This window comes from Scylla paramamosain, chromosome 5 (genome assembly GCF_035594125.1).
Source record: "Scylla paramamosain isolate STU-SP2022 chromosome 5, ASM3559412v1, whole genome shotgun sequence".
Lineage (NCBI taxonomy): Eukaryota > Metazoa > Arthropoda > Malacostraca > Decapoda > Portunidae > Scylla > Scylla paramamosain.
In genome coordinates this window covers 29177770-29197866 of record NC_087155.1, presented here as the reverse complement: position 1 = coordinate 29197866, position 20097 = coordinate 29177770, and the positions used below count along the sequence as shown (strand labels likewise).

The 20097-nt window shown below is 38.0% G+C and overlaps 1 protein-coding gene across 1 annotated transcript in view; it reads left to right on the top strand.

Annotated features, from left to right (window-relative positions):
- LOC135100978 (uncharacterized) overlaps positions 1 to 20097 on the top strand; it is a 57966-nt gene that overhangs the window by 12617 nt on the left and 25252 nt on the right. Inside the window, exons 10-25 of the mRNA XM_064004595.1 lie at positions 65 to 224; positions 432 to 546; positions 999 to 1117; positions 2592 to 2716; positions 3782 to 3915; positions 4373 to 4398; positions 4598 to 4797; positions 4961 to 5392; positions 7591 to 7755; positions 8319 to 8563; positions 9103 to 9255; positions 10083 to 10233; positions 10317 to 10502; positions 13419 to 13612; positions 14649 to 14799; positions 15612 to 15790. Coding sequence (XP_063860665.1) covers positions 65 to 224; positions 432 to 546; positions 999 to 1117; positions 2592 to 2716; positions 3782 to 3915; positions 4373 to 4398; positions 4598 to 4797; positions 4961 to 5392; positions 7591 to 7755; positions 8319 to 8563; positions 9103 to 9255; positions 10083 to 10233; positions 10317 to 10502; positions 13419 to 13612; positions 14649 to 14799; positions 15612 to 15790 — 2735 coding nt within the window. The remainder of the gene's footprint in view (positions 1 to 64; positions 225 to 431; positions 547 to 998; positions 1118 to 2591; positions 2717 to 3781; positions 3916 to 4372; positions 4399 to 4597; positions 4798 to 4960; positions 5393 to 7590; positions 7756 to 8318; positions 8564 to 9102; positions 9256 to 10082; positions 10234 to 10316; positions 10503 to 13418; positions 13613 to 14648; positions 14800 to 15611; positions 15791 to 20097) is intronic.

Here is a 20097-nt window from a genome sequence, read left to right as displayed (position 1 = left end):
TAGTTATGTTCGGGTCATTGTGATTCGCTCCTGGCAGCTCAACACGCTGTGTCTGCCCTGACAGGGGTGAGTCACGTTGACGACCTGTACTACCTGTTCCGTGGCGGCCCTCTCCTGACGCCGCCAACCGCACCCCAAGACCGTCCTAAGGACCTGCAGCGGCCTGACGACCTTGCCCTCAGAGACATCATCACGACTCTCTGGACCAACTTTGCTGCCACCGGGTAAAAGCGATGACGGAGCTCCTGAATTTATTAGTCTTTGTGAAGAAGAAAAATAACTTTGAAAGACAGGATGATAAATTTAATGTTTATCATTGTATCGTATATTTTTCGGAAAATATTTGGCCTGCATCACTTTTCCCAATATTTCCATCACCTCACTAACACAAATTTTACTAGCACCAATAACTATTTTTTTTCTTATGTCAGGAACCCAACCCCTGACGCCTCCCTGGGCTTCACGTGGGAGCCCAGCACAGCAGACAACCTGCAGTACCTCTCCCTCACACTCACGCCCTCTATGCAGCCCGACAATCGCAAGGAGGTGAGGACAGCTGTTGCGTTTATATATATATATATATATATATATATATATATATATATATATATATATATATATATATATATATATATATATATATATATATATATATATATATATATATATATATATATATATATATATATATATATATATATATATATATATATATATATATATATATATATATATATATATATATATATATTCTGTCTGTGATTTAGATAGCCGAATAACAGGATTACTTATGGTGGCACTGTATGATTGTAACTCATTACTTTGCTTTTTGTAAATGTAATATTTCTTCCACCTAATACTTTTACGTATTTGTTTTTATTCTTAGAGAAATTGTTTTGCGGACTTTTATTGGGGGGGTTCCTTTGTTTATTGAATTTGTAATCAAAGCAACCTGCGTTTATAAAATGTGGTTCATGAATGTTCACCCCCTTCCGCAGACGCGCAGGTTCCACAACTCCCTTCCACTCCAGGAAAATCTAATCCTTCATCCTCACCTGGTGGAAGGCGGACCAGATGCACCAGAGGATGCCACACGCTCCCTAAAGACTGAGCTTTAAACCACAAGTTTTCTGGAAATAAGCCCGTAACAAGCATCTCAACTTTTGCAGCTTCGCTTTTCTGCGTTATGTAACACCGCCAATGATTAACGGGCATACCATTGTTCAGGACGGTCTTTAAGATTCAAGCATGTCTGTAATCGTATATTATGAAGAATATGATTTTTGCTTGATTTTTCAGATAAACTGTAAATATTAATGAATGAAGGATATATTCTGATGCTTTGCTAACGAGTTCAACATACCTAGGTAGAGAAACAATGTTTTGCTATTCCTCTTAATTATTGCAATATGAGTACGAGTATCTGCCCCCACCACTCTCCCACGCATTTCCGAAGTGGCGACAGCGTTCTCGATTTGCTATACGGGGAGAGAACTTTTATTGCATACCTAACTCACCTTCCTTATTGCTTAATCCAACACAGAAACATTACTGATGTTAACAATTCAATCTAAGTAGAGTGCTTGCTATTTTTGATAGTATTGTTAAGTATTAAATATCAGTTTTAATTTTATGTATTTCTGTGATACTGCAGAGTTATGAAAGCAGTTGTAGCAAAACTTAGAGGAGACGCGTCAATGTTGTATGCTTAATGGGGGAATGGGAGGGAAGTGTATGACGTGAGAAACCTGTGAAATCGTGTTCTCTCAAGGAGAGACAACAAATCACCCTTTGAGAGAAGGACGTTATTATAATAAAGGAAGACATGACAAGCAAACCCTTATCATTGATATTGATGTTCAATCATAGAATGATCCTCAAGTGTCATATGTTAATTTCTTCTTCCAAAGACCGAACGACAATTTCACATTCTGTTCAGTTCTCAAGAAGTTTGTCTTAGATCACTGATGAAAAATAGGGAAAGAGTGGGTGACATGACTGAACCCTATGGAACATGACTATTAATATACTCAGAAGAACAGTGACCGTCTACCACAGCAGCAATAGAATAATGGTCAGAGAAGAAAGTTGAAATAAAATTAAAGAGAGCCATAGAAGTAGGGCAGTTTAAAAATCAAAGTTTTGTGCCAGACTCTATCAAATTCTTTTAATATATCCAAGCTAAGGCAACAGCGAAAGTTTCACCGAAATTCCTAACCAAGACTCAGTAAAGAAAGCCAAAATTTCACCATTCGAGCGGTCACGACGAAACCCATACTGGTGATCAGATATAAGGTCGTGAAGTGATAGATGTTTAAGAATCTTCCTGATGAGGATAGATTAAAAACTTTACAGAGGCAAGAAATTAAAGCAATAGGACAATAGCTTAAAGGATTAGAGCGGTAACCCTTTTTTAGGAACAGGCTGAATGTAGACAAACTTCCAGTAAGAAGGAAAGGTAGATGGTGATAGACAGAGTTGGTAGAGTTTGACTAGGCAATGTGCAAGCACGGAGGCACGGTTTCCGAGAATAGAAGGGGCACCATCAGGTTCATAGATTTCTGAGGATATGAGGTGTGTCTTGGTGTAAGTGTCACAGCGTCGCAGGCCGGGGAATCCCTGAAAATGACAACGCTCAAGCGCTCAATTCAGAATGGTCAGACCATTGACAGGTGCAAGAAAAATCAGACCAAATATTTAGCCTCAGGGACCAAAAGTGTGTGCGTGCCCAGAGATGAACAGAGAGAGGCGTCATTGGCATAACTTTAGAATAAAAACAAGACATCATGGATTTGACAGCAGGTCTAAGATGAAGACATACTGACCAGGATCCTTACGACGGACGTATGGATCCTGATCTTGACGACAGCCAAAAGGAAATAAATAGAAAAAATAATAAATAAATAACATACTCGTAAGAAGGACACATATTTAAGCAAAAAATGTATGATACTTGAGCGTTCAGAGTAAAGAACGGCAATTTAGGGATACACTATGTAACAAAATTGCACTTTTTGTCTTGTCCTTGGCCCAAACCAAAATTTTCCAGTTATTTCCATCTAAACAAAATAGAAAAATGTTATTTCGATCTTAAAACTTTGCTTTTGTGGTTAGAACAATGAATTTACATTTTTGCCTTATTTCATTTTAGTATGTGTTACTTTTGGTTTTCTTGTTATGTAAAGACCTTTGCAAAATCTCAGTTGCTTATCTAATTGGTTTTGAAATGTTCCAAATAAGTTAAAACAATGAAAGAGAGAATATAAAGTATTCTAAAGATTTTTTTATTTTAAAAAAGAACATTCTTGAACTGACTAGATCTAGCAAGAAATTTCTTATGTTTAGAAGAGTTTGCTTACATTTCAGAAACCTCCTCAGATCTTCCGGAATGTTCAACCAGACACTTTTAAAAGTTTCTAAAGCATCTCAGAACATTCTATTCAATGTAAACATTTCCAGAATATTCTGGAACTTTCTAGAATGCAGTAGAAATATGTAAAAGTATCAAGAATTTTCTAGAATTTACAAGAATTTTTTTAGAATGATTCAAAAGATTCTAAAGTAGGTTCAAGAATATTCTAGAAAAATTGAGAACATTCTGGAACACATTCTAGAAAGACTAAAAATATTCTAGAGTACTGCTTGACAATATAAAAGTAGGGGCTTGCAGACCACCAATCAGTTCTGCTTTGGCTGTCTGAGAAGACACATCACAAGAGGCGAAATGGCATCAGGAGGCTGCACTCATTCTCCAGATGCATTCTGCTACATATGTGGTCAGGACAACACATATGGACATCAGGACAAGAGCAAAGAAGTTCTCTGGAAAAATGTGTGAAGCTCACAAAGCATATTATGCTGTGCCAGTTGGGAACCAAAAAAAGACCTGGGCACCTCATTTTGCTTGTGACCATTGTAAGTGAACACTAGTAGGTAAAATAGCTGTTGATTTTTCAAAAGTAATATCAAATTAAGAATTAAGAATAAAAATTAAGTAAGTTTAACAGAAACTCATACTGCTGTTCTTTTACAGGATGGTATAGAGGGGAAAACAGAGCTGTAAAATTTGCTATTCCTAGAATTTGGCGTGAATCTACTGATCACTCAACCGACTTTTTTTTTTCTGCACGGTGGATCCTTCTAAACGCCGATCTGGAAAAAATGCACTTGCTGTTTTCTATCTAGACATTCCATCTTCCATTGCACCAGTACCACACAGTGCTGATCTTCCTGCACCAGCTCCTCCAGAAAGAAGTCAACTATCAGAAGAAAGCAGCAAGTCAGAAGATGAGCTAAACAGAGAGGAAGACTGACATGACAGATACAGAAATCCGTACTATCCAAACCAAAGAGACCTGAATGACCTCATCAGAGATCTTGGTTTGACAAAGTCAAATGGTGAGCTTTTAATTTCATGGCTGAAGGAATGGGGTTTACTTGATGACAGTGTTCATGTGACCAGCCAAATAAAACGTCACAAATATTTTTCCAGCTTCTTTGCAAAGGACAAGCTATGCTATTGAAATAATGTGTCAGGCTTGTTTAATGCCATTGGAATTGCTTGCAATGCAGATGAATGAAAGCTCTTCATTGACAGCTCCTCCAAAAGCCTGAAAGCTGTACTTCTGCACAATGGAAACAAGTATCTATCTCTATCTCTTGCTCATGCTGTGCATCTTAAGGAGGACTACAACAAGTATGGTTGGGAAGTTATTGGTGACTTCAAGATGGTGGCTTTCTTGATGGGGCTGCAAGGAGGTTTTACCAAGAATCTCTGTTTTCTTTGGCTTTGGGACAGTAGGGACATTACCAGCACATTACCAGAGAAAGCACTGGTCTCCAAGGACTGACACTGTAGTAGGAACACACAATATCAAACATGAGCCATTGGTGAATCCTCAAAAGGTTTTGTTTCCTCCACTACACATCAAACTGAGTCTCATGAAGCAATTTGTTACAGCTTTTGACAAGGAGTCAGCTGCCTTTAAATATCTCCAAGACTTTTTTCCTAAGCTTTCAGAGGCAAAGGTGAAAGCTGATAGGACCACACATATGGAGTGCTCAGAATTTCTACAGAAGCTCATAGAAAAGGAGAAAAAAAAGTCTTGGGAGCGCTTCATTGCTATAGTACAAAGTTTTCTTGGCAACAACAAGGCTGATAACTATATGGAACTGGTTGAAGCTTTAGTGAAAAGCTATGGTGAGATGTGCTGCAGAATGTCCTTTAAGGCCCATATCCTAGATGCTCACCTTGACAACTTAAAGAAGAATATGAGAGCATATTCAGAGGAACAAGGGGAGCCCTTCCACCAAGATATAATGAACTTTGAACAGAGATATCAGGGATCCTTCAATGAAAATATGATGAGAGACTACATTTGGAGGCTCATAAGTAAAAATGATTTGTTGTATTCACGCATATCAAGAAAAACTGTTAATCTTTATTCCTGAAAATTAGTTTTAGAAGTTTTAAAATATTTTTTGTGTCATTTGAATTTGTTTTTGTTTTCTGTCCAAAAATTGTGAAAATGGTGGAATTTAGCTACTTTGGGGCAAAAAATCATTCTAAAAGCCACAAAAGCAAAATTTGACAGGAATAATGAAAATTTTCTATTGTTTTGCAGTGAAAAGAGTTGGAAAATAACTCCTTCTCTGTCAAAGACAAAAATCGTGTTACACAGTGTTATTCATCAATAATCTAAACCAAATTTCTTGTCCAATCCACTCCTACGCTGATGATACCACCCTGCACTTTTCGACGTCTTTTCATAGGCGTCCAACCCTTCAGGAAGTAAGCAATTGTCGCAGGGAAGCCAGAGGACACCTGACTTCTGATCTCTCTAAAATTTCTGATTGGGGCAGAGCAAACTTAGCGTTGTTCAATGCCTCAAAAACTCAATTCCTGCATCTATCAGTTCGACACAACCTTTCAGATAACTATCCCCTCTTCTTCACTGACACAGAACTGTCCCCCTCTCCTACACTAAGCATCCTCATTTTGTCCTTTACTTATAATCTGAACTGGAAACTTCACATCTCATTTCTTGTTAAAACAGTTTCTATGAAGTTAGGTATTCTCCATCAGTTTTTCTCTTCCACCTTCCCAGCTGCTAACTCTTTATCTGTCCATGTATGGAGTATGCTTCATATGTATGGGAGGGGGGAGGTTCCACTCATACCGCTCTTTTAGACAGGGTGGAATTAAAAGCTTTTCATCTCTTCAACTCTTCACCTCTAACTGACTGCCTTCAGCCTCTCTCTCATCGCCACAGTGTTGCATTTCTTAGTATCTTCTACCGCTATTTTCATGCTAACTACTCTTCTGATCTTGTTACCTGCATGCTTCCCCTCCTCCCGCGGCTTCGCTACACAAGACTTTCTTCTTTCTCGCATCCTGTTCTGTCCACCTCTCTAATGCAACAGTTAACCAGTATTCTTAATCATTCATCCCTTTCTCTGGTAAACTCTGGAACTCCCTTCCTGCTTTTGTATTTCCTTTTTCCTATGACTTGAACTCTTTTAAAAGGTAGGTTTCAACACTCTTATCCTTTGATGACCGCGTTTAACTCTTTTCGGAGACCGGCATCTCAGTGGGCTTTTTCTTTTTTCTCATTTTTGTTGCCCTTGGCCGGTGCCCTCCTACATGTGAAAAAAAAAGAAAAAAAATCACTTCAAATCTTTTGTTTTACTGTAGGTTACTTTTTAATTGCTTATTGAAACTGATTTACATATAAATACGAGAAATAAAAAAAAATGAATAAAACCTCATAAAACAATGAAACCCGAAAAACAAAACAATAAGACCTCAAAAGATATCCCGTGGGTTGGGTTAAAAAGCCAGGTTTTTTTTTTTACCCTGAAATAAATGTGTGTGTGTGTGTGTGTGTGTGTGTGTGTGTGTGTGTATATATATATATATATATATATATATATATATATATATATATATATATATATATATATATATATATATATATATATATATATATATATATATATATATATATATATATATATATATATATATATATATATATATATATATATATATATGTGTGTGTGTGTGTGTGTGTGTGTGTGTGTGTGTGTGTGTGAATGCGCTGTTCAATATAGACTGTTTAGGCAGGAAAACTGTAAGAGGTTTGATCAGCTGATTGCTTTCGCGGGCACATGCCACTCTTCTAGAGCTGCCAACCTGTGATATGAGTGGTGTTGGTGTTGGGTTATCCTAACACCACGTCGTGTCTCCTTCTCCGTATTAAAAAAAAAAAAAAACGCTTTTGCAAAATTAGTAAGAGATTCTACGTGAGGTATGGTGTTGGTATTTGCTAACAGCAACGTTTAAAAAATCGGGCTTGACTTAATAAATGCGTCGTACGTCTGGTAGTGAAAACTGCTGCGCTCCACCGGGTCCGACAGTTTCTTACTTGGGTGTGGAGGGTGTACGTACCGCAAACCCTAGGCCAGTGGTACTTCATCGCTGGGTCGCGACCCAAAGGTGTATATATATATATATATATATATATATATATATATATATATATATATATATATATATATATATATATATATATATATAGCAACAGTAAAATTGGCCCGTATTTCCAATCGCATTGCGTTCTTCCCCTCTAACCCAGCACATCACCCAGCTTTCCCCACTCAGGATGGCGTATAAATTGAACTCCACGATTCCACTCACTACTCAGCCTCGGTCCCCACACGACAGAAGCATCGGCACATCTCAGCATAAAATCAGTTAGTACCAAAGTCCATTTAGACTAATCTAGATGGACCTTGGTTAGCACTGACTCTCCTGTTCTCCCCCGTCTCTTGTTTGGGTCAGTCAGTGATACGTCGTTCGTTCATCTGCTTACAATAACATCTGGCAGCCTATCCAGTTCTTCTCCCAGTGGCGCAGCAGTACTACTCATGACTGTTCACCATCTCGTGCTTTGCCGTGCCTGCTAATTTTGATATCACCAACAAAGGTACGCACGTAGAATTATGCCAAATAAGAAAAAAAATGTGAGTCGACTATGACGCACTTTACTGGCGAAGAGTGACAGAGTAGGAAAGCATACATGTGTACTGCGGGTGAGACATGAGGTAAATTTTTTTTTTGCATTAATGACAGTCAGACTTCACAAGCAAGGAAAGACGAGGAAACTGAAAACAAGAAGTGGGACGCTGATAAAGAAGACGCGACGATTGAATAATTCCTGATTTGTTTCCTTATTCCATCATGTTAGCTGCTAGTAGATTAAAGAAAAGGCAATGGAAAGAGTAATTTATTCATAGTGTCTTTTCTTCATTTTCAGTTTTTTCTCTTCGCTCGTACTTGACAACCCTAAACAACGGAGGAATGTGGCCTAGCCCGCCTACAGTGCTGGTGGCGGTGCTGGTGGTAGTGGTAGCTCAAGTAACTGCTGCGGAAGTGCCACTCGTTGACACTGAAGATGGACGGGTCTCGGGCATCGTGGAAGAGTCGGTGAAGGGCAGAAATTTTTTCTGTTTTTATGGTATTCCCTACGCTCAGCCACCCTTAGACAAGCTGCGGTTCAAGGTAGGTTCATACATTCTTCACTCTTCGTTATCTTGATTCTAAAGAGAAGACGTACGTAACTCTGGTTGCTAGGGACAAAAAGCTGAAATCTTTAATTTAGGACTGCACCAGCAGTATAATAAGTCGGGGAAGGTCTGAGTAGGTTTTTAGAGTGAAGGTATATTGTCGAGTCTGAGACTAAAGATTATTATCCGTATGTCTTCTAAGTAGGCTTGCCGAAGGATTTATTACGTGTAAATCCTTTACCGTTGCCCTGTTCAACACTGATGTCAGTGGCAGGGAAGCGTTAACTTCCCGGGGAAAGTCAGTGAGCAGTGTGCAAGCTTTTCCAAGAGACCCTTGCAGGCGAGTATGTCTAAATGCCGTGAAAAGGTAACTTTATAGAAAGATTTAATTTTATTTATATAATTATTTATCTATCTATTTATTTTCATTTTCACTTTTTTTTTCTAGGAGACATTGATAATTAAAAAAATCGCCTTTACAAAAAAATTCTATCGGGGAACCTGGCTCAGTACTAAGTGTATTGTTCCTTTCAGGATCCCAAACCTGCACCAAGATGGAAGGGAACACGTGACGCCTCAGTGCCTGCGGCGCCCTGCCTTCAGGGCGACCTTATGGATGAACAAGTGAGAAAGGAGACCTTGAGGGGTAAAGAAGACTGCCTCTACCTCAATGTCTTTACACCAAAGGTGGGTGAGAGAACTGCATACTACAAAAGAGAGAAACAGTCAAATATACATCTTATACAGCTTTGGTTGATCAACCACTAGATGAATGTACTTAAAAGAATCAAACTCCAACATAGGTGAGTGTGTAGCATCATGGTCATGTTTATGGAATTAACACAAGTATCATAAAGGTCAACAGAAGCTAAAGTCCTGCTACTTCCTTATAATCTGGTATAGGAAACGTAGTTTTATCACTCATTCCAGGACAGGGACAGACAGGATGCAATGAAAGACCACATGAATACAAATTTTGAAGGCACAGAAAATAGTGGACAATATAGTTGTTGGTGGCAAAGCACTTTTTTAAATATTTCTTTATAATATATATATATATATATATATATATATATATATATATATATATATATATATATATATATATATATATATATATATATATATATATATATGCATACACACACACAAGAGAGAGAGAGAGAGAGAGAGAGAGAGAGAGAGAGAGAGAGAGAGAGAGAGAGGAAGGGGGTTATAAATTACTTTTTATTGTAAAGTCTAAATCCTTGCACACTACAGAGTCACTGCTTGGGGTCATGCTTTTAAAATTCGTACCTCGTTTGGTGTAGCAGAAGTGTTTCGGTAGTGTACTCTAGATCAGATAGCAAGTGTGTTGCACATATCATTGGAGCACTCTGCTGTCAGCACTTCTACCATTAAATATGAGATAGGAGTCACTTATTTATTGAGATCTCAAAACAAACCATTTCACAATATTTTGTCTTTCATTTATTTATTTTTAACATTCACTATGTCTTACCTGTCCGTACCAGACACAGGTGAAGGAAGATAGACTTCTGCCGGTGATGGTTTGGATTCACGGAGGAGGGTTTTATGCTGGCAGCGCTCAAGAATACCTTCCTCATATCCTTCTCGATCAGGACGTGGTGTTGGTAGCGATACAGTACCGGCTTGGTGTTCTGGGTAAGTAACCTGTGTCCTCTGATGCCCTTGTCTCTCCGCTCAATCCGTTACACTGTCCTGTAACTCTTGTTTCCCTATAACAGGTTTCCTATCCACTGAAGACTCGGTAATGCCTGGGAACCTTGGTCTCAAAGACCAGACGATGGCGCTCGAATGGGTGCAGAGGAACATACACGTCTTTGGCGGGGACAAGACGCGTGTGACCATTTTCGGGGAGAGCGCCGGTGGGGCCTCCGTCCACTTCCACATATTGACACCAAAGAGTGAAGGTACTATCTGTTTACGCGGGTTGTCACCACCCACAGACTACACCAAACGACTGTCCACTCTCCATTTTACTGCCAGCGCCGTTTCCCGAGTGAGTCCTTAGCGAGAAATTACTGTACGGCATCACAAACATACTTTAATATTTTTGGTCATATATCGCTTCATATTCTACTTAGGACATATTTTATATCATATCGTTACATTCAGATATGATTGCTGAACCTAAACATTATTTTAAACCTACAAAGAGAAAATTAACAGAAATGTGATGAGTTCAAGTGAAAGATCGTGTCTGAAATGTTTATTGCAGCAATTTGCAGAGGCTGCAATAATTACTAATATAAGCAGTCCCATTTTGTAGAACGAACTCTCCTGAATGTTATACTGAGATTTGTGATAAAATGATTGATATATGGACTTGTGGATGAATCTGGCAGGTATCATAATCTGGCATCACAATCTGGCAGGCATCACAGCGCCATGAGAGTACTCGGTCATCTGTCAGTCAGTCACTCAGTGTTACTTGTGGTAGCAACACATCCACTCTGTTTCTTAGCCCAGTATGCAAAATTTTGGGTCACTTTATCATTTATGTGTTTCTTTTAGTACATTAAAGTGATAGGAAACTGTTTCAATCATTGTTTGCTTCAGTTAGCTTTGCTTGATGAAAGAGATAGTTATAAAGAGAAGGAAAATTCTGGCAGTTGCAATGGGGCAGTACAGAAATTTGTAGCTCTTCATCCTTACTGCTCTATTTCTTTACAATGATGTCATAGGATATTGTAAGATTCATGATTTGCTTCAAGCTGTACTCGGTGAGATAGGAGCTTCAAAGAGAAGGTAGATTTTGACCGCCGGGGATTTGAAATTTCATGCCAGTGCTCTGTAATTCTGATAGCATGAATTAAATCACCACGTGAGTATCGTGTGACTTTAAACAATTGAAGACAGTGTAATGTAATAGGATTTATGAATTATCTGCATGGATTAGGGAGCGCCCGCAATACTCTGCCACTTTGTCCTTCGTCCTGCTGCAATTTAAGTTTAAATGTTTTATACAAACTGTAACACCATTTCTTACTGACGGTTTTCCAAGGCACTTAATTTCGAAATAACACAAGATTTACGTTCGCAACTGTAGGTACTGTGTTACGTATGTTTCTGCATACAGCCTATCATTAAAATAAGGATCATTAACCATGTTTTCCTTAATTAATGATAGCCAACAATTCAACACTTCCTATTTACTTTTTTATCATTTATTATTTTTGTTAATATCTTCTAATGTTATTGTTAATTTTTTAGAGACAAGAAAATATATATATATATATATATATATATATATATATATATATATATATATATATATATATATATATATATATATATATATATATATATATATATATATATATATATATATATATATATATATATATATATATATATATATATTAAAACGTACCCCACCACTGAATATGCAGTCAATGTTAATTTATAAATAGTATGCACGTGACATGACAATCCCGCGGCAAGCAATAATAAAGCAATAAACCAACCGGGAATAGCAAGGATGGTGAAGTGGTGTTGTGCTTTCGGTTGTTCAAGTAAGGAAGGTAGAGACAATGTCTGTTCTTATAGATTCAATCCCAAGACCCTAAGTAAAAAAGACAAGGGCTAGAAATGGGTAGACATCGCAAAACTGTAGGTAAACCGTAAATGCCTCAGAAGCTCCAGAGGCTAAAGAATAAGTAATTGGGAAAATAATGACTACTTCTTACAAGACAGTGACTTGTGTTTCTCTTTAAGGGAGTTACTTGTTCGTACTGCAAGACAGTGTTTTTTCTTATTTTTTTTATAACAAAGTTTTCCCCCTGCAAGATAATGACGTGTTTATCTTCAAGGGAGTTACTTGTTCCTACTGCAAGATGGGGATTTTCGTGGAGCACAGCGATTTTTCTTCCTGCATGACAATGCAAAGTCTCTCTCTCTCTCTCTCTCTCTCTCTCTCTCTCTCTCTCTCTCTCTCTCTCTCTCTCTCTCTCTCTCTCTCTCTCTCTCTCTCTCTCTCTCTCTCTCTCTCTCTGCTGGACACTGGTTTATTTTTCAAGACTACCATCGTCTTAATGAAGTCACTGAAGTGTTTTTTCTTTTTTCTTTTTTTTTCTTAATACAGTGTTTATCACCCTGCAAGAAAATTATGATTCATCCTGCAGGACAGTGACTTGTTCATTCTGTAAGACACCCACTGTCTTTATAAAACAATTCAACATAGTGATTTTTTACACCCAGAGAACTTCTGGTTGTTATTACGTCAAATCCGTCGAATGAAGATAACTCATTTGTATTACATATTAATATACACTACATAGACTATGTATGTACGCGTTTTCAGTTTGAAATTCCAATATTTCTGGAAATTAATACATTTTTTGTCTTGCTTAGCGTCTTATGATTCAATAATTGACGCCCGTCGATGATTTATGTTGACGAATTTGTTTTTCTTGCTATGTTGATTTTAAGCATTTTATTCAGTTCTTCCAAAAATCAGCGTTAGGACTTACTCGGGAAAGGCCCGATTTTGAGTGGACACTCAACTATGGTGTAGTCTATGCACCACCATATTGCTTCAGATGTAATCGCCGTGTTCGAGCTTGCGGTCACATTCGGTTCCAGCCACACCGCCTTTTTTTTTTTTTTTTTTTTTCGCTATATATTATTATTATTTACTTTTTCACTAATTCATAAGACTTCTACGATATGTCATGATTTTAAATGAATTATAAAGAAAGAGTTCTGCACAATCTTCATAATATTTGATACTTTTTTTTTTTTTCCACATCACCCGATATGTACATTCATATAGTCTTTATTTTTGAAGAGGTGAATTATAATAAGGTTCACATTTGCTTCCATAGGTCTTTTCTCCCGTGCTATTCTGCAATCGGGAGCTGCACTGTGTCCTTGGGCTGTCAATAGAACACCTCGGAAAATTACCCATGAAGTGGCCAATATTCTTGGCTGCCGCACAGATCAGGGAAGCGACTCCATCCTCGTTTGTCTGCAGGGAAAGGAGGCAGCTGACCTTGCTCTTCTTTATCAAGTAGCACGCGTCAGTAACCTCGTGATCTTACCTTATAATACATTTTTCTAAGATAGTGTATCATTAATATTTTTTTCTTTTTTTTTCTTTTTTTGTGTGCGTGTGTGTGTGTGTGTGTGTGTGTGTGTGTGTGTGTGTGTGTGTGTGTGTGTATGTGTATGATAATAATAATAATAATGATAATGATAATAATAACAATAATAATAATAATAATAATAATAATAATAATAATAATAATAATAATAATAATAATAATAATAATAACCGGTTTATTATTAAGGCAGCTTACAAACTGAAAATGTACAGAGGGGGTGGGGAAATACTTAACATTAATCCTAAAGCTAAGTCAAATCTAAAAGCGAAACACTATTGATTGATGTCTCGCAACGTGGTGGAAATCGCGTTGAGACTGTACCGGCCCGTGCGCGGCGCCTTTAGGGGAGTTATCTTGTTGTGTCTTGTAGCACGGACCGGGCGAGACGCGTCAGGCGGCAGCATGTGCCTGAAACGTGTGTCTGTGTGTGTGTGTGTGTGTGTGTGTGTGTGTGTGTGTGTGTGTGTGTCGTGAATGATCAATATCTTATGAAATAAGAATATTCAGAAACTTGTCTTGTAGCACGGACCGGGCGAGGTGCGAAGAACAAGAAATAACGGGTTCAAGCTTGAAAAATTTAGGTTTAGGAAGGAGATAGGAAAAATTTGGTTCTCAAATAGAGTGGTAGATGAGTGGAACGGACTTAGTAATCATGTAGTTAGTGCTAGGACACTAGAGAGCTTTAAGAGAAGATTAGACAAGTTTATGGATGGGGATAGCAGATGGAAATAGGTAGGTGTGTTTCATACAGGGACTGCCACGTGTAAGCCTGGTCGCTTCTTGCAGCTTCCCTTATTTCTTATGTTCTTATGTGCGTCAGGCGGCAACATGTGCCTGATACGTGTGTGTGTGTGTGTGTGTGTGTGTGTGTGTGTGTGTGTGTGTGTGTGTGTATCGTGAATGATCAATATCTTATGAAATAAGAATATTCAGAAACTTTTCCTTCTGAAGGAGTGGTCAATTCTGCCGAATGTCTTCACTCCTTGGGTGGACGGCGACTACCTACCAGATCATCCTGCCCAGCTGATGCGTGACGGGCGCCACACCGAGGTGGATATCATAGCTGGCGTCACAAGAGATGAAGGGGCCTTTTTTGCATTGGGTAATCCGTAACTCATGTGTAATGTTTAAGTGAATCTCTGTAGTTATCTATGAAAAAAGAAATTATTGTTATTATAATATATATATATATATATATATATATATATATATATATATATATATATATATATATATATATATATATATATATATATATATATATATATATATATATATATATATATATATATATATATATATATATATATATATATATATATATATATATATATATATGTTACAGTCAATACCTGAATCCAGACAATTTGTAAAGTGACTTATTTTTTCAGGCAATTTGTGAACTGCCTGGTTAGGTTAGGTTAGGTTAGGTTAGGTTAGGTTAGGTTAGGTTAGGTTATAACCTAACCTAACCTAACCTAACCTAACCTAACCTAACCTAACCTAACCTAACCAGGCAGTTCACAAATTGCCTGAAAAAATAAGTCACTTTACAAATTGTCTGGATTCAGGTATTGACTGTAACATATATATATATATATATATATATATATATATATATATATATATATATATATATATATATATATATATATATATATATATATATATATATATATATATATATATATATATATATATATATATATATATATATATATATATATATATATATATATATATATATATATATATATATATATATATATATATATATATATATAAATTATTGTTATTATAAAATATATATATATATATATATATATATATATATATATATATATATATATATATATATATATATATATATATATATATAATTTTAATATAAATTACGTATTGTTCTCTTTACAGTTCCACTGAGAGAGAAACATTTACTGAAAGCGCTACAACACAACTTCAGCATGGCGGGACCTCCGTCCCTTCAACTAGTGGACAAGAGCGAAGACCCAGTGGGAGTGGCGCGCCAGCTGTACTACCACTACTTGGGCACCACCCACGTCACCGAGGAGCATGCTGAGGACTTCATGAGGGTGAGCAACAAGTCTTCCTTACATCCTGAGACTTTACTACTCAACTTTCAGATGCTCCCGTTCGCGGTCACCACAGCGATCATCTCCTGTCACCCTTCTCCACCCAGTCCACCCAACCTGCACCCTCTTCTCTACAGTAGTAATAGCAGCAGCAGCAGCAGCAGTAGTAGTAGTAGTAGTAGTAGTAGTAGTAGTAGTAGTAGTAGTAGTAGTAGTAGTAGTAGTTGTTGTTGTTGTTGTTGTTGTTGTTGTATAGTAGAAGTATATTCAAACCAACACTAGAATAATTAATAGTATTTAATGGAGAATATCTTTAGAACAGAATCTTTATTTTATTAATTTATTTAGTTATTTATTTATTTTCATTTTTTTTTTTTTTTCAGCTTTTAAACGACCGCCACTTTGCCATGTGCCATGACCTTACTACCGCCCATCACGCCCGCAACCTGCACCCAGCCAAGAAAACCTTCCGTTACGAGCTGCAGTATAAAGGAGAGTTCTCCTTTGGAGACTTCCTTTGTCCCTCCTGCCGCCAGAAGTGTGAGTGAGCCCAGGACGTGACGTAAGGCAATGGTTCTAATGACAAATACTAGGAAGTGATGAATGAATACTATTACAGATTATTAAATAGAGATGTCTACCCTGGCAGGGGTGTGTCACGCCGACGACCTCTTCTACCTCTTCCGTGGCGGGATTTATTTGGGACTGCCACCAAAGGACCTGCAGCGGCCTGGCGACCTTGCCGTAAAAGATATCATTACGACTCTCTGGACCAACTTTGCTGCCACCGGGTAAGAGGGTTGGCGGGGCTCCTGAGTCCAGCAGTACAGTAAGTTCTTCACTTCCATTAACATCATCAACAGAAACAACAACAGTCTCTTTTTCGCTTGTTTATTATTTTGAATGCGATTTTATTTGGTCATCTCAGCCACCCAACCCCTGACGACTCCCTGGGCTTCACGTGGGAGCCCAGCACAGCAGACAACCTGCAGTACCTCTCCCTCACACCCTCGCCCTCCATGCAGCCCGACAATCGGAAGGAGGTGAGGACATTCTCTCTCTCTCTCTCTCTCTCTCTCTCTCTCTCTCTCTCTCTCTCTCTCTCTCTCTCTCTCTCTCTCTCTCTCTCTCTCTCTCTCTCCAAAGCACCCGTCTTCAAACTATCCATTGTGCTTTCTGACTGATTACGATGAAATTTTTTTCTAAAATGTTCTTCAAATTATTCATCTGGTGCGTTACCTAATCATGTCGCTTTATTTTTGTTAAATTATTATAAAATTAGGAATTTTTTTATAGAAATATTTCGGTAGTTTTTTTTTTCTTTTCACAGATACGCAAGTTTTACAACTCTCTTCCCATCCAAGAAAATTTTATTCTTCATCCTCACCTCGTGGAAGACAGACCTCATGAGCCGAAGGATGCTACATACTCCTCAAAGATTGAGCTTTGAATTACTAAAAGGCTGTTCTAGTTATCCTCTTCTGCCGCAGTCATGTGATGCCTTCTTTATGTCAGGGTTCTTATGCATCTGTTATATTAGGTGTGATTCCAATTAATGAAAAAAAATGATATGTAGTCAGGGACAGGCTTGATTTTTTAAGCCGTGTCTGTACTATAGGACAGTGTCCGACGGGCACTGGTCGCTGAGTGGGTTTCTCTAGCTTCGGAAGCAGTGTTACCAGATGAGGTAAAGGTGCAAACTCTTCATTTTTTAACAGAGCCAGTCAGTCTCTACTCTTACCGGAAAGCGTTTGCCTGTAGTATCTGTTCCACACCACTCGAGAGATGGTTTGGTAGGGCAGTTAAGGTCGTTCAGTAGACAGTAAGTGGTTCATTTGCACTAGTAGAAGAACGGCCGGACATGAACACTTTAAATGTGAGACCGATAACTACATAGATCTGAGAAAAACTTGAGTGTTTCTGCTGTTTCGCTCAAGCGCACTCACGAATAGCTGCTCGTTCATGTTTGCCCGTCATTTCCTCGCTTCTGACGTCATCTCCTTGCCTGCCACTCATCCTTCCCAGCTTGTGTATTGGAACGGAATATAGTAACAGTGTTTACCCGCGGTGCACTGCCCAGTAGTGTGGACACGGCTCGACTCACAATGAGCCTGCTCCCCTGCTCCTCCTCTGCCCATATATCATTATTTTCTCAAGCTTTTGATCACCTTTGGAATGAGTGGAAGTAAATGAAAGCTTGTGATGAACGAGAGGCGATGGCACTTTGCTACATAAGCAGATATTGTCTAATATTTGTAACTAAAACCATTTGAATTAAACAAAAAGTAGGCGTCTCTTCCTGCCAGTTGTCTCCTACTTGTTGCTTTCCTGCCGCTGCCTCGGGTCATAGTCAGCAGCGGGTTAATGTGTATACTGAATGTCCTTAGAAATCAGTCTGTTTTTCGTTTATATAACGATTTTATCTGAGCACTCCAGTGTGTTCAGAAGTCTTTTCGTTGTAGGATGAAGTGTTTTATTTGAGCATCTATCAACTATTTGTTGTAAATGACATACATAAACAGTGTGGAAGTTTTCCTTTCGTTAAGGTTAAGTTTTGAGAGACATGTTTGAGGTCTACAACGATTACTGTGTCTGTTAACCTAGTTGTCTTGTATGAGAGTTGAACTGGTTCAAGCAATGAAGCATCAGACCTCACCAGAGCAAGCGTGAGTTGAAGTGGACCACTTCAGATAGTGCTTACCAAGTGTTTTACGATGGGAATTTCTCCTATCAAAGGCCACCTTTATCTGTACTTATAACGAAATAAATGAAGTCATCATCGCTTAGATCCTAAAATGCAAGGGAAAAAGAGGCCAGTAATTGTAAAATTGCAAAATTGTGCAAAAAAAATAAAAGCTGAACGTATTCAAGCTTACATCGCAATTAGACCATAACTCCATATCATTGAATTTTTTACACCCAAACGCCGCTCTATTTTCTCTATTATCGTAAAATTAGATCTCCACAAAACCCTCTTCAAACAGACGGAAAAGTGTTAGTGAAACTGAGAAATTTAACAAATAAGCACATCATAACATAAGGACAAATCTGTGCAGAATTCCTGGGACAACCACCCAATCTTCAAAGATGCAGCACAAGGCACAGTGTCATAGTTTATAATATTATAATCCATTTATATAATAACTATGACCATGTAATTTACTCCTATATTGTATAACAACATTATTATCTATATAATTTGTATTTACAAATACACAAACCTGGTGCAGATCAGCCGTCTCGTTACCTATTAGACTACCATTACAACCATCATCCCCCCCTCACCCCACACTACCTCATAGTTACTCCACCTCTCCCTCTCTCTGCCTCATTCACCTCCCATTCTTACTACACTCCCCCATTTCTTAACTCTACCGCCTGACCACATACCCTCCATCTTGAGTTGCCACTGGATAAGGGAAGGACATGCGGCCTTTCCTCTGGTGAAAAGTAAAATTAGTGGAGCAGACAAGGGTATGCATATGTCATAGTATCTAGTAATTATGGGCATTGTACAGTGATTGGATTTGAATTATTTTGTTAGGTGACATGATGACCATATGTAGATACCAGGTTGTATGTAGGTGGATAAGGTGTGGATGGATAAGGGTGGAGCTTGCACGATCACGCCACCCCGCATCACACACCACTACACTTTCCGTGGACAGTATTGCCAATGACGAATAAATCAGTATTTCTTACATCGTACATCCTTTCTATTTTATGATAGTTTATCTCTTCTCTCTCTCTCTCTCTCTCTCTCTCTCTCTCTCTCTCTCTCTCTCTCTCTCTCTCTCTCTCTCTCTCTGTGTTTTGACAACACCATATTAATGTCACCACTACCATAATTCCACAGCCATAACACCACCACAAGTACGTACACCCATTGCAAAATACTATAACAGCTCCCTACCATTTCAAACACACACCACATCGACATCGTAGCCATCGCACCAGCTAGCTCCACACAAATGAATAAGTAATAAATGTTGGCAGATTCAGTGCTGATGTCATGTGGTAGTAGTAGTAGTAGTAGTAGTAGTAGTAGTAGTAGAAGTCGTAGTAGTAGCAGCAGCAGCAGCAGCAGCAGCAGTTACCATTGTGATAGTAGTTAGCAAGAGAACACGGTTTATTGTAGTGATCCTGAACTAGCGTGTGCTTCTGATGGGAATGACATGTTTACGTATATATGACTCATTTCCAAAATAATTATTGTAGAGTATTAAACAAGATAGGTAACCTACAAATACAAGAAAAAAAAAATATATATATATATATATATATATATATATATATATATATATATA